General features: G+C 42.0%; 1 protein-coding gene across 1 annotated transcript in view; it reads left to right on the top strand.

Annotated features, from left to right (window-relative positions):
• Positions 1–228: 228 nt before the first annotated feature.
• The window catches only part of serinc2 (serine incorporator 2), a 19,618-nt gene continuing 5,297 nt past the window's right edge, over positions 229–14,549 (top strand). Inside the window, exons 1-8 of the mRNA XM_037535272.1 lie at positions 229–341; positions 3,182–3,343; positions 6,126–6,313; positions 7,342–7,421; positions 8,395–8,529; positions 9,910–10,079; positions 11,189–11,279; positions 14,138–14,294. Of these exons, the coding sequence (XP_037391169.1) occupies positions 303–341; positions 3,182–3,343; positions 6,126–6,313; positions 7,342–7,421; positions 8,395–8,529; positions 9,910–10,079; positions 11,189–11,279; positions 14,138–14,294 (1,022 nt within the window). The 5' untranslated portion in view covers positions 229–302. The remainder of the gene's footprint in view (positions 342–3,181; positions 3,344–6,125; positions 6,314–7,341; positions 7,422–8,394; positions 8,530–9,909; positions 10,080–11,188; positions 11,280–14,137; positions 14,295–14,549) is intronic.

The following is a 14,549-nucleotide window of genomic DNA, read 5'->3' as shown; positions in this document are numbered from 1 at the left end:
TTCAACTTAAACTTGGAACTAAGTTGTAAATAAATCTGAAACTGAAACTTTTCCACTGTTATAAGTCGTCAAACCTTCTTTTGGTACCACACAGAACCTTTTAACTACGAGTGTATTGCTCAGATTTCGGAGGGCACGCCTTATACAGCAGCTTGGGTGAAGTTTAATCTGATTGGTTCATTTTCAAAGCGCTGAGGCTGGCTAACCAATCAGCGTCGAGCTGTTGAGTTTCGGCTCACCCGGAGTCCTCTTCCTCGTTCGGCGCAGTCTGAGGAGTTTGTTGTGGTCGTGTTTGTGTGGAAATGGGGGCTTGTATGGCTTTGTGTTCTCTTGCGAGCTGCGTGAGTAACTTTTAAAAGACTGTATGACTTTTTAAAATGTTTATTCCTCATATTTATCGTTTTTGAGTGAGTTGTCTCGCTCTGATAGCCGGAGCTCAGTTCTCTGTTTAGTTAACTTGGCTAGCTAAGCTAAGCTAACTAATTTGGCTAACTGCTTTTCCGGGTTTGGGTCGTGTGATCATATGACATTTATGATAAACTCATACGATATTTATGACAAACTCATACGATATTTATGACAAACTCATACGATATTTATGATAAACTCATATGACGGTTATGGTAAAGTCATATGATAGTTATGGTAAAGTCATATGATGGGGGAAACTCCAGGTCTACAGGAGTCAGACAGTAATCAGATAATGGAGAAACTCCAGGTCTACAGGAGTCAGACAGTAATCAGATAATGGGGAAACTCCAGGTCTACAGGAGTCAGACAGGAATCAGATAATGGGGAAACTCCAGGTCTACAGGAGTCAGACAGTAAACAGATAATGGGGAAACTCCAGGTCTACAGGAGTCAGACAGGAATCAGATAATGGGGAAACTCCAGGTCTACAGGAGTCAGACAGTAAACAGATAATGGGGAAACTCCAGGTCTACATGAGTCAGACAGTAATCAGATAATGGGGAAACTCCAGGTCTACAGGAGTCAGACAGTAATCAGATAATGGGGAAACTCCAGGTCTACAGGAGTCAGACAGTAATCAGATAATGGGGAAACTCCAGGTCTACAGGAGTCAGACAGGAATCAGATAATGGGGAAACTCCAGGTCTACAGGAGTCAGACAGTAATCAGATAATGGGGAAACTCCAGGTCTACATGAGTCAGACAGTAATCAGATAATGGGGAAACTCCAGGTCTACAGGAGTCAGACAGTAATCAGATAATGGGGAAACTCCAGGTCTACAGGAGTCAGACAGTAATCAGATAACGGGGAAACTCCAGCTCTACAGGAGTCAGACAGTAATCAGATAATGGGGAAACTCCAGCTCTACAGGAGTCAGACAGTAATCAGATAACGGGGAAACTCCAGGTCTACATGAGTCAGACAGGAATCAGATAACGGGGAAACTCCAGCTCTACAGGAGTCAGACAGTAATCAGATAATGGGGAAACTCCAGCTCTACAGGAGTCAGACAGTAATCAGATAACGGGGAAACTCCAGGTCTACAGGAGTCAGACAGTAATCAGATAATGGGGAAACTCCAGGTCTACAGGAGTCAGACAGTAATCAGATAATGAGGAAACTCCAGGTCTACAGGAGTCAGACAGTAATCAGATAACGGGGAAACTCCAGCTCTACAGGAGTCAGACAGTAATCAGATAATGGTGAAACTCCAGGTCTACAGGAGTCAGACAGTAATCAGATAATGGGGAAACTCCAGGTCTACAGGAGTCAGACAGTAATCAGATAATGGGGAAACTCCAGGTCTACAGGAGTCAGACAGTAATCAGATAATGGGGAAACTCCAGGTCTACATGAGTCAGACAGTAATCAGATAATGGAGAAACTCCAGGTCTACAGGAGTCAGACAGTAATCAGACAATGGGGAAACTCCAGGTCTACAGGAGTCAGACAGTAATCAGATAATGGGGAAACTCCAGGTCTACAGGAGTCAGACAGTAATCAGATAATGGGGAAACTCCAGGTCTACAGGAGTCAGACAGTAATCAGATTTCTGCTTTACAACCAGATAATAAACTCAAGATGACGCGATGGAAACGTAATGGAAAACTCAAACTTCATGCCGCGGCTTTATTTTTTAAAACATTGAGCTGTTTTACCTGAGAATATGAACATACATGATGTATGAAGATGAATATTTAAATCCTTTATTTTGTAAAGCATGTATTTGGTTTCAGCGCCGCTCCAACAGTGTTCCTTGCGTCTCGTGACATCCAACGTCTGATCTCGCACGGACTGAGAAATCCGATAGAAGTCAGAGTTTAGATGCACTGAGAAATCTGATCACTGAGCTGAACTCCAGCCTCTTTATCGGACTTAATAATCAGATTTCTAGATCAGAGTATGGTGTTTACATGACCGTTTGAATAATCAGATTCAGAAATCTGATTACTGAGTGCATGTATACACACAAATTAATATATTGAGGCTGTGAATGAATAGATTGGGATCACAAATTAATATTTTAAGGCAACAAATTACTATATTGAAGTCAGAAATTGTAGTTATTGTTGTATATTAACCTTTTTATCTATTATTTACCCTAGTTATAATGCCTTTTATCAGTTATTTACCCTAGTTATTATGCTATATTATGCATTGGATCTATTATGTAGCGTAGATATCATGGTATGCATTTAGCTGTTATTTACTGTACTTATTCTGGTATATTAAGCCTTTTATCTGTTAGTCATCCTAAATATTGTGCTATATTAAGCTCTTTATCTATTATCTAGTCTAGATATTCTGCTATATTGTGTCATTATGCTGTTTATTGTCATGTAGCCTAATTATTGTGCTATATTGTACTGTTCAGTATTATAAGACCTACCAGTTAAACTGCGTTGTGCTGTCAATCTGCTGTGTAGTGCTGTGAAGGTCATGTAGTTACATAGCCTAGCCGTTATGTTTATCTATATAGGTGTGTATGGCGCTGCTATTGGAGAAAACCTCGTATCTCAGAAATGAGAACTTTACAGGAGAAACATTACTTTTAATGTAAGTCAGTGGAATTTCACAGTATGGCAGTGGATAGACGAGGTTTTGTCCTGACAGCAGTGATATACATGCACTTTATGTCGCCTAACTGTTGTGTTAAATTGTGTTGTTCATCTGCTGTAACTGGCCTGTCAATGTCCGTCTGTCCTGTAGGCCTCGTGTCTGTGCGGCTCGGCTCCGTGCCTCCTGTCAGGATGTTGCCCTTCCACTTACAACTCCACCTTAACTCGCCTGGCCTTTTCCTTCTTTATGCTGCTGGGGACATTGGTGTCCATCATCATGATTATGCCTGGTATGGAGGCTCAGCTGGAAAAGGTACACGCTTAAGAATAATAACCATAACCATAATAATAACCATAATAATAATAATAATAATAGTAAGAGCTTCTGTATGAAGTGCCTTTCAGACATACAATTAGAGTTCAAAGTGCCTCACGGCACGTTAAATAAAATGGTAGGGCTGCGTGGTATGGACATAAAATGCAAATGGGAAAAAAAAAAGAAAAATACTGAAATACTAATAGCGGCTTGTGTTACTCTAATGTATGGCTGTTAGCATTTCCCCAACAGCCTTTTCTACACAAGCCTATAAAAGTGAACACAACTGTATATGTTTATTTAAAAACTGCAGCTTTCAGGGCACAAACACAGCCACTGTGGTGAGATAATGTAGTCAGATCGTTTTATTTGATGAAGTCCCTTAAAACAAGTCGAAAAAAGAAAGAAAGAAAAAAAAAACGTTCGGTTTCCTGCTGGAGATGCGAGAAAAGCGGCTGTAGCTGAGCTATTATGGTATATTAACCCTTTTATCTATTATATACCCTAGTTTTTATAGTACATTAATCCTTTTATCTATTTTATACCCTAGTTTTTATAGTACATTAATCCTTTTATCTATTATATACCCTAGTTTTTATAGTACATTAACCCTTTTATCTATTATATACCCTAGTTTTTATAGTACATTAATCCTTTTATCTATTATATACCCTAGTTTTTATAGTACATTAACCCTTTTATCTATTATATACCCTAGTTTTTATAGTGCATTAACCCTTTTATCTATTATATACCCTAGTTTTTATAGTGCATTAACCCTTTTATCTATTATTTACCCTAGTTTTTATAGTACATTAATCCTTTTATCTATTATATACCCTAGTTTTTATAGTGCATTAACCCTTTTATCTATTATATACCCTAGTTTTTATAGTGCATTAACCCTTTTATCTATTATTTACCCTAGTTTTCATAGTACATTAACCCTTTTATCTATTATATACCCTAGTTTTTATAGTGCATTAATCCTTTTATCTATTATATACCCTAGTTTTTATAGTGCATTAACCCTTTTATCTATTATTTACCCTAGTTTTTATAGTGCATTAACCCTTTTATCTATTATTTACCCTAGTTTTTATAGTGCATTAACCCTTTTATCTATTATTTACCCTAGTTTTTATAGTATGTTATCCCTTTTATCTATTATATACCCTAGTTATTATGCTAAATTATGTCACTGTAGTAAAATACTGAGATCGTTTTACTTGATGAAGTCACTTAAAACAAGTATAAAAAAGAGAAAAACACTTGGTTTCCTGCTGGAGATGTGAGAGAAGCTTAAGGCAGGGGAACGTACGTCTGCGTTTTCATTTATTAAAATTTTTAGCCTTTATTAGTACATCAGCATTTACAGTCAAGATGTTAAATGGATGTAAAATGTCGCTCTCAGGGCGGTTTGATTTTTCTTTAAAGGACAGAATGGCTCTTCTTAGCTTTTGGGTTGCGACCCCGGGTGGAGACGCAGCCGCGGCGCTGAGCGCTGCCTGCAGACGCTCCTTCGTTAATCAGTGCAGTGTTTACACAGAGCGGGTGTATTGTTGGCCGCGTGCCGCAGATCCTGAGTGCTCCCTGCAGCGCTGAGCAGCCTTGGCACTGATTTTTACTCTGTGAGCGTTTCCATTTTTACTCTTTGTTTCAATCTGTTGGATGAAACACAATTAAAACAGCTGTTCTGCTTGGCGAAAGAGAGCTAAGCAGCTCATAAAGCCCATCTAACTCAACCTCACAGGCCTGGAACAGCGCGCTGAATTTTATTAGACGCAGCAGACAGTGGAAGATCATGATAGACACAGACTACAAGCTGCAGAACGGAATCGAGGATGCGTGAAGAGGTGAAATAGATATGAGGAAACGCTGCAGAAGAGAAAACAACTGAATTCTGCTTCCATGCAAGAAACAGAAGAAGCTGGGTCGTTCTACAGAAACGCCCACTCTATCTCTACATAGGGGTCACTGGTGTGACTGACCGTCATCGGTGATCCACATAATAAAGGAAACACCAGAGACGTTTTTAATCATCAATGCATTTTACAGAACATCAAACCACACGCTGTCCATCAGGGAACGTCCACTAAAATATGGAATTTAATCCGTTTGTGTTTCTATTTATTCACAGTGACCTCAGAATAAAGTCGGTCACACCAGTGACGTCAGCTAGAAGCTTCATATGAGATCATGAGCTGAATGAGAAGATCTCTGAGAACTGAGAGACACAGTGGACTCACCATGAGCTTTTCTCCATAGATCCTCAGACAACAGGTCAAAGGAGGTCGAGTGACGTCATCGGCGTGACTTTTATTCCAGAACAAGAGACGCAGTAACACCAGTGACTCGACTCCTGGGGACTTTTATTATATATTTTATCATATTTATTTGGCTTTTGTTTTCTTTGTCATTTAAACCACATATTTCAGTCATGCAGAGATTATTGCAGTTAAAACTGCAGAAAAATGTTTTTTATCTCAAAATTTGTCCTCAGCTTCACACACGACTGAGGACGAGAGTGAGCTTTGGAGAGCTTTTAAAATAGCAATAATAATAATAATAATAATAATAATAATAATAATAATAATGAAAATAATTAGGGATGCATCACTGCCCTTTTTTTTAGAGAAGTATGTACAAGTATGTGTTTTTAGTGCTTTGCCGATCCCGAGTCTGGTACCATAGTGAGTGACCTACTCAGAATGAAGTAGGAGGAAGGTGAGACGTTAAGGAGGGTTTGAACTCCTCTGCTTCTGTTTCTGCTCCACAGATTCCTGGGTTTTGTGAAAATGGCGCTTCCGTACCTGGTCTCCATGGGAAGGTGAACTGCAGTATAATGGTGGGCTATAAGTCAGTGTACAGGATGTGTTTCGCTATGGCCTGCTTCTTCTTCCTCTTCTCCATGATCATGATCCGAGTGCGCAGCAGCAAGGACCCGCGGGCCGCCTTTCAGAACGGGTACGCTGCTCATTTCCTGCAAAACCAAACTTCACCTCTGCAGGAACACTGGCGTGGTGGTGGTGTGTTAGTGTGTGTTGTGCTGGTGTGAGTGGATCAGACACAGCAGTGCTGCTGGAGTTTTAAACACCTCAGTGTCGCTGCTGGACTGAGAATAGTCCACCAACCAAAAACATCTAGCCAACAGCGTCCTGTGACCATTGTGACCTCCTGTGATGAAGGACTAGAGGATGACCAACACAAACTATGCAGCAGCAGATGAGCTGTCGTCTCTGACTTTACATCTACAAGGTGGACCGATGAGGTAGGAGTGTCTAATAGAGTGGACAGTGAGTGGACACAGTGTTTAAAGACTGAAGCCGCATTGCTGTGTCTGATCCACTCGCACCAGCACAACACACACTAACACACCACCACCACCACGTCAGTGTTACTGCAGCGCTGAGAATGACCCACCACCCAAACAGTACCTGCTCTATGAGGGTCCATGGGGGTCCTGACCACTGAAGAACAGGGTAACAGAGTATCAGAGAAACAGATGGACTACAGTCTGTAACTGTAGAACTACAGAGTGAGACTATGTGGTCAGTGGAGCTGATAAAGTGGACAGTGAGCGGAGAAACGAGGAGATGGTCAGAATGTTCTGCCCAGTGCTCTACCAGAGTTTAGTAGGTTCCAGTGTAGTGTGAGTAACGCTGCTGCCCTCTGGTGGCTCAGCAATGGGGAATTTTGTTTTCTTTCCACTGCAAAAACGAGTGAATCTTGGCGAGTGAAATGATCTTAAATGTAGTTTATATTTCTAATATTCCTCATTTTGAGATTATTGATTGAATATTAAAATATTATTTAACTATTTTCTAGACATTTATACTAATTTTAACTGATCTGTTAAGTTGGATTCACTAAAACCACCTAAAACAAGTAAAGCATGGGAAATTCATGAAGCTGTTTCGTTAGAATTCCTAAAGATGATGATAATCAGTGTTTTGGGATGTTTTTAACCCTGACTTTGTCTATGTATCCTCCAGGTTCTGGTTCTTCAAGTTCCTGATACTGGTTGGCATAACTGTAGGGGCTTTCTTCATTCCTGATGGGACGTTTAACACAGGTACATATTTTTTCCTTTTAGAAAATAGCATTTTCATTTCTTTTTTCCCCACAGAAAGTGACATTTTGGCAACTGAGTCAATAATTTATAAAAATATTATGACATTAGAAAGACAAGAAACTTATTTATAGACATTTTGCTTTGCGTAATTGTTTCTTGTGAAACTGTTTTACTTATACTACTTATAATTATATTAGACCCCTGGTTCCCATCGCGGTCTGCAGAGCCTCCCAGATGGTCCACATATTTCATCCATCCATACCTGTTGCAGGTTGAGCTGTAGCAAAAATGTGGACTGTCTAGGGGGCTCTGAAGGCTGAGTTGGGAGAATTACGCGCTTAAAGGACCCACATCATAGAAAACGTAGAAAAAAGTCTTTCTGTTTTAAAAACTAAGACGTCAATGTCGTATGTAAACGTTAAAGTTTCAAACCATTCACTCCCCACTCCTCACAGCCCACCTGTGGAAGCTACACCGCAAAAACAGCTCATTTTCATGAAAACCAGCACAATTGCACGTTGAGCCTGGAGGAGTTTATCCCCGCCCACTTAGCCCACAGAAGTTTAGCCCCGCCCACTCCCAATGACGTTATAAGGAGTGCTTCTGCTAGTCAGAACAGAGCTCATTTACATATATTTGTTAAAAACCAGCCTGTTTTATCATAAAAGATAAACATGTTTTTATGATGTCATGCAAACCAACACAATTACACGTTCAGCCTGGAGGAGTTTAGCCCCGCCCACTCAGCCCACAGTAGTTTAGCCCCGACCACTCCCACTGAAGTTATAAGGAATGTTTCTGCCAATCAGAACAGAGTTCATTTATGTATATCTGCCTGTTCTTTCATAAAAGATGAGCAGAGGTTAAATAATTATAATAATGCGAGTCAATAAACTTCAAAGTACTGTAACAGTCTGGGTTCTCAGGAGAAACTTATAATGGTCCATAATGCTTAATTCTGTAACCGTTTCAGTGTGGTACTACTTCGGTGTGGTGGGCTCCTTTATCTTCATCGTGATCCAGCTGATCCTCCTGGTGGACTTCGCTCATACCTGGAACCAGAGATGGGTGGAGAACGCAGAGAACGGGAGCAGGTGCTGGTACGCAGGTATGGCCGGAGTCCCGACCTGTGACTAAACCTTCGTTGCGCTGTTCTTCCAGTGTCATATCTGACCTGTTTTCAACAGAACTGAGGTGGAGGTTCCTTCATCTTCCACGCTGCCTTGAAGGAAATCCCACCAATCTCTCAAAATGTTTGTGTTAATTAAATGGTTGAGACTCTAAATGAGTCATTCAGGGTGGCTCGGTGCAAAAAGGTTCCATGTAGAGTCTAATATATAATATATTATTATTAATAATAATAATAGCAACAAATATGGCCCACAAGATTCTGAAACGTATGCAAAAGTTTAGGCGCCCCTGTTCAAGTTCCATGTTGTTGTTAATTTCCGAAGTGTGAATAAATTAGCACATCCACCACAGAGAACACACTGCTGCTCAAATGCTGCTCACTTGCTGAGTTTAATACATTAGGAGAAAATAAATGAAGCCTGTGTGAAAGTTATGGCACGTTTTATATTGTATGTTGTACTTTTCCCCTGATGTTAAACTCAGTAAGTCGTGCACTAACACTTTCAGTAATTTGCTCGCTGTTCATACGAACTAGAGGTGGTCCGATGCGGTTCCACTCAGTTTGATTTCAAGCCATGTTCACATTACAAGCCTTATCGCTCAAATCCGATCTCCTTGACCGGATGGTTCACCCTCGTTTAGGTCAGTGACTCCAATCTGTCATTAATGTGATGAACCGGCCTGAAATGACCCTCATGAGCTCCTCCTACTCAGTGACGTCACGTGACAATCACTGCATCATCAGAACAAACTAACGAGCAGAACGAGCTTCGCTGAGAAGATCATTAACTCTGATCAGCTCTCAGCTTCATTATTAGAGCCAGACGGAGGAGGAAAAGGTGAGACGAGCTGCTTTTCCACCGTTTACAGGCTCTAACGGCTGTTCGGCGCTGTTGCCATGGTAATGCTGAACGATGGAGAAAAGCACATGAATTTACATTTACATGAATTCCGATCTGAGCATCACGTTAAGGTCACATGGCCACGAATCGGATACGGATCCGATCTAGGACCACATATGAAAGTCCTCAGGTCAGATCTGTGCATCCACACAGCCATGAAAACATCACATCTGAGTCACATTTAGGGTAAAAAATCAGATTTGTGCCTCTTCAGCCTGGAAATGTGAACGTAGCCTCTGTTTACTGAGCCGATACCAGGGCTGGGTTCCGGGAAGCCACTTTCCGTTTGTCCCATTATACCAAAAATATGACTTAGAACGCTACAGGGTGTCAGGAGGAGTCCTCTGTGAATAAGAGAGAGCCAAGCGGCTAAAAACGAAACATGCTTTTTGTCATTTATTGCCGAAGCTTCCTATAAATTTTGCATAACAGCTAATAGTGTTTGTTGTCTGCAGCCCTGCTGTCCTTCACTGTCCTGAACTATGCATGTGCCTTCGCTGCGATGGTGCTGTTCTACGTGTTCTACACTCAGCCGGACGACTGCACTGAGCACAAAGTCTTCATCAGCCTCAACTTCATCTTCTGCATCATCGTGTCTGTGGTCTCCATTCTCCCTAAAGTTCAGGTAGTGCTCGCTCTCTCTGTCTCACAATCACTGGGATTGTTATTTACTCAACACATATTAAAGGAATGTCAGGTTTCCTAAGTACAAGCAAATGTATTGAATTTTCTGCCTAAGTCACTGGTTGAGGTGTAATCAGAGATTCAGAGGGTTTGGTGTGAAACGGGTCAGACGTCTTTCCAGTGGTGGTGATGGGAACCAGGCGTCGCCATGACTACAACACAGATACAGACACTTTATTTACCATCCAGAACCACCAGAGAACCTACACGAGTCTTCTGAGCTTATATGGAATGCTGATGATTGAAAACAGTGGAACATCTGGAATAATGAGTTTTCTTTGGGGACTATTTTGCCGCACAGCGCCCTGCATGTCTCCCTCCACCATGAATGGAGTTTAAAATATATATTTCAGGCCAAAATCTTTTCAAACATATGTGTTTCACATCCGAAATCTTCCCAGACATCTTAGACACCAGGCAGCATGTTAGTAATTGTTTCATGTAGACTAGATGCTTTAAAAAAATGGTTCTTTAAGGGTTCTTAAGATAGTAAATCTAGAACTGTGAACACTTGCTGGATCATTTGAGTGTATAAATTGGTTTTCTCCAAGATGGAGATGGACCTGTTTTACATGGTCCCTTAAAGATTAAAAAACGGCTCAATAAAGCACCAAAAATGGTTCTGCTAGTGTTACAAGCCTTAGAACCTTTTCTTGGTGCCATATAGAAGCACTTTTGCTAATAGCGTACCAGTGGAAAAAAGCGTTTTTCATGATCTGACACTATAATAACTTTGTGTGAGGGACTTTTAGAGGCATTAATCTCTTCAGACGTCTGGTTCCCATCACCACCACTGTAAACAGCATCTTATCCATTTAATTCTGCAGTAATTTTGGAAAGTTCCTGGAATTCCCCTCTAAGTATGTTTTAGTATAGTATAGTTGGGGATTAAATGACATTCAGTTGTGATTATCCAGCATTACAATAGGCTTAGTCTTCATCCAGGTGATCTACCTGGATTATTATGTTGTCTGTGATACTTTTATTTATACGTTTTCTGAAGAAAGCATTTATTCATCTTGCGTGTCTGTGTATATGTATGTGCCCCAGGAAGTCCAACCAAGCTCTGGTCTGCTTCAGTCTTCTCTCATCTCGCTGTACACCATGTACCTCACCTGGTCTGCCATGACCAACAACCCCAGTAAGTCACACACCTGGAGCACATCTCAGTAGCCGCTGTAATCTGCGTACAGTGCTGTGGTTATGTTGAGATAAAGCTGTTCAGCTTAATTTCTTTTTGCTCATTAAGGTGTATGTGATGTAGGGCTGTCACTATTGATTATACATTGATATATTGATTACAGTGGCTGCATTACAGAAACTTCCTATCTAAGTTGACGTCTGACGGGCCAAGACTTTTCACAAATTCGAGTTACAGAAGTAAATCTGATCTTAATTTAGGATTTTATCTTATCTTGCAGCAGCTTATGTTCAAGTAGGTAAATTAACCTACTCCATCAAAGCCTGTTTCATAGCAACCGACCATACACGCACACACACACACGCACACACACACACACACACACACACACACAGCTGAAACATAAACATGTGATCAAAATAGTGTTAAAAATGTGAGTTAAGCTGCTGTTAGTGATGTGAAAAAGGTCTAACAGAGGTAAAGTGTGATAAACTCTTAAGTATTGAATGCTGTGAGAGCGCCCCCTGCTGTTTATCAGAGCGTCGCCGCTCCCCGGTTTCAGTCTCCATTTCCCAAACGCTTTAGCCGAGCGCGCTGACGTTCCTCCTCCTAATAAACAGACAAATGAGGAGCTCCGCCTCCTCATTATTCACCTCCATCACTGTAATACTCCATCATCTACATTAACGCAGGAAGGTGATCAGAGGGGCGGTGGAGTTCGAGTCGGCAGCGTCTGAGATGTTTAAACGCAGAGTTAGAAGAGAAAAACATCTCCCAGTGAAAGCCGCGTTTTACAGTAGGAATAAATGGGGCTCATTATGTTGGTAGTGAACTACGCTGCCTGACTCAGCCGCCTCAGAACCAGAGAAACGGGCCTTAAACAGAAGTCAGGACCCTGTCAACAGGGACTTAAACAGAAGTCAGGATCCTAAAGTTAGGACAGGATTTAGGAGGTTTAGTCCAGTCAGGATGTTTGTGTGATGCTGTTTTCTGATCTGGAGTTAATGATGAGGTCATGAAGGGAGGAGCTGTTATTCTGGAATAGATACTGAACTGAATTCAGTTGTCATGGAGACTGAACAGGTCAGATTTCAGAGTTAGGATATTTCAGGGAAATATTTAGGCAGTTAAATGAGAAATCCTTTTAAAAAAGCCATGCAGAGCCTTTCAGAGATTCCAAGAAGATATAAGCACTTTTTGGCAAAAAAAAACCACCCAAATTTCTGAATAAAAGTGTCCGTTTCTTAATATGTGAGAAGATTTTAATAGCATTGCCATGATGGAAAAAGCCAGCGAATCACTGCAGACTCGGCTAGGGTCGGTTTTAATTGATAATTAAGTAATTGAGTTTGATGGTTTGAGTGTGACGGATTCTGATTGGCTGTCACAAAACTCCGCTGAAGGTCTAGAGGACCATTTTGTGTGTGATCCGCAATGTGTTTTGCACTAAGAGTACAAAGAATGAAAGGAAATAACTTTCTTTGCTCTCAAAATAGAAGCGAGTTCTCTCTGAGAGCATCCGTTACTAAGCAGACAGAAATGGTTGCTATGGTCAGAGCTGCCTCAGATGCACTGAAACTAGATGGGGAATAATAAGCCTCTCATTTAGATGTAGTTGGCAGAGTTGTTGTTCAGCACAGTGGAAGAAACAGGCATGAAGACGCTCCGTACTTGCAGTGAGCTGGCGGCTGAGTACGTCCGCCTACCTTGTAGCTACGCTCATTGGCCATTTTATCAGAAACGCCTACTGTATAGGTGCAGGTTGTAGATTTACTATTAAACTGCAGCTCATCTGCTCCTGCACAGATTATCAGCCCCCTCTGCCCCACTGATCAGGGGAAATGGGCCACCACAGGACCACCACTGAGTATTGAAATACCGGCTGTGTATTTCATTGTAACGCAGGTTTAAAATAGTCCTGTTTAACTGGATTTAATGCAGTGCTGTGGATGATTCATCAGTTCAAGCAAGCAACTTTTTATACAGCGCTTTTTACAGCAGGTGTTGTCACAAAGCAGCTTTACAGAAAGAAAAGAGAAAATCCGGGTCCGAGCCCCACTGAGCGTCGCCGGTGGGGACAGTGGCAAGGATAAACTCCCTAAGGGCAGGAGGAAGGAACCTTGAGAGGAACCAACACTCAGAAGGGGAACCCGTCCTCCTCTGGACCACACCGGACAGCAAACGGCTTTAGTATAAAGTATTATAGAGCAAAACGAGGAGAAGAGGTGGGGCAGCGGTTAATTAGATTAGTTTATGATCAGCAGCATCTGAGGGTGAGGACTGCACAGCGCTGTACAGCGAGAAGCTCAGTGGTGGTCAAGCTGGTCCAGAAGGCTGGTGAGCAGTGGCACCTGATCAGGGCAGAAGGGCCAACAGCATCAGACGCTCAGGATGGGCAGCTGATCAGCTCGGCAGAGAAAACAAAGAAAAACACAGAGTCAGTTCTGTAAAGAGTGGCTGACCACAGATTACAGTAAAACAGAGCAGCAGAGGCTCCAGCAGGTCCAGACCTGACAGGGAGACTAAGACTAAACCTAGACTTAAAGACTGAGGCTGAGTCTGAGTCCCGAACATTAACAGGAAGGTTATTCCAGAGCTGGGGGGCTCTGTATGAGAAGCTCCGCCCCCTGATGGAGCTTTATTAGTTCTAGGTACCAGTAGTGAGCAGCGCCTTGTGATACAAACGAGCGTGATAATTCCGGATCTCATCGCTTTAGTGAGACGTCGTAGCTGATGTGGTTCCGTTGGTGAATGTTCTGTTGGCTGTGGTGTTCAGTTTTATCTGCTTCATTTATTTCTCTGTGTACGGATGATTGATGCTTATATGTGTCTTGATCCTCCGTCCTCTTTGTTTTCAGACCGTAAGTGTAACCCCAGCCTGCTGCAGCTGGTCAGTAACAACCCCACCACATCCACCGCCCCCACCCCCACCATCGCACCCGGGCAGGTACAGTGGTGGGACGCTCAGGGCATTGTGGGGCTCGTCATCTTCCTCTTCTGCACTCTGTATGCCAGGTGAGCTCCATCTAGACCGGTGGTGTCGAGCTGCGTGCCTTGAGGAGCTGTAGCCCCGCAGGATTTAAAGGGCCCGTATCCCACATTGTTTTTATTAAGTCTGCTTAACAGGTTTGAGTGGATTTAGAGACTCGGTGCCTTATTTCATTTCTACACGACCATTCTCATGCTTTAGAGTTAAATGGGTGGGGCTAAACTGCTGTAGCTGAATGGGTGGGGCTAAACTGCTGTAGCTGAATGGGTGGGGCTAAACTG

Source organism: Pygocentrus nattereri, chromosome 1, assembly GCF_015220715.1.
Source record: "Pygocentrus nattereri isolate fPygNat1 chromosome 1, fPygNat1.pri, whole genome shotgun sequence".
Taxonomy (NCBI): Eukaryota; Metazoa; Chordata; class Actinopteri; order Characiformes; family Serrasalmidae; genus Pygocentrus; species Pygocentrus nattereri.
The sequence above is the reverse complement of the archived record's forward strand: the minus strand, read 5'-3'. Positions and strand labels throughout refer to the sequence as shown.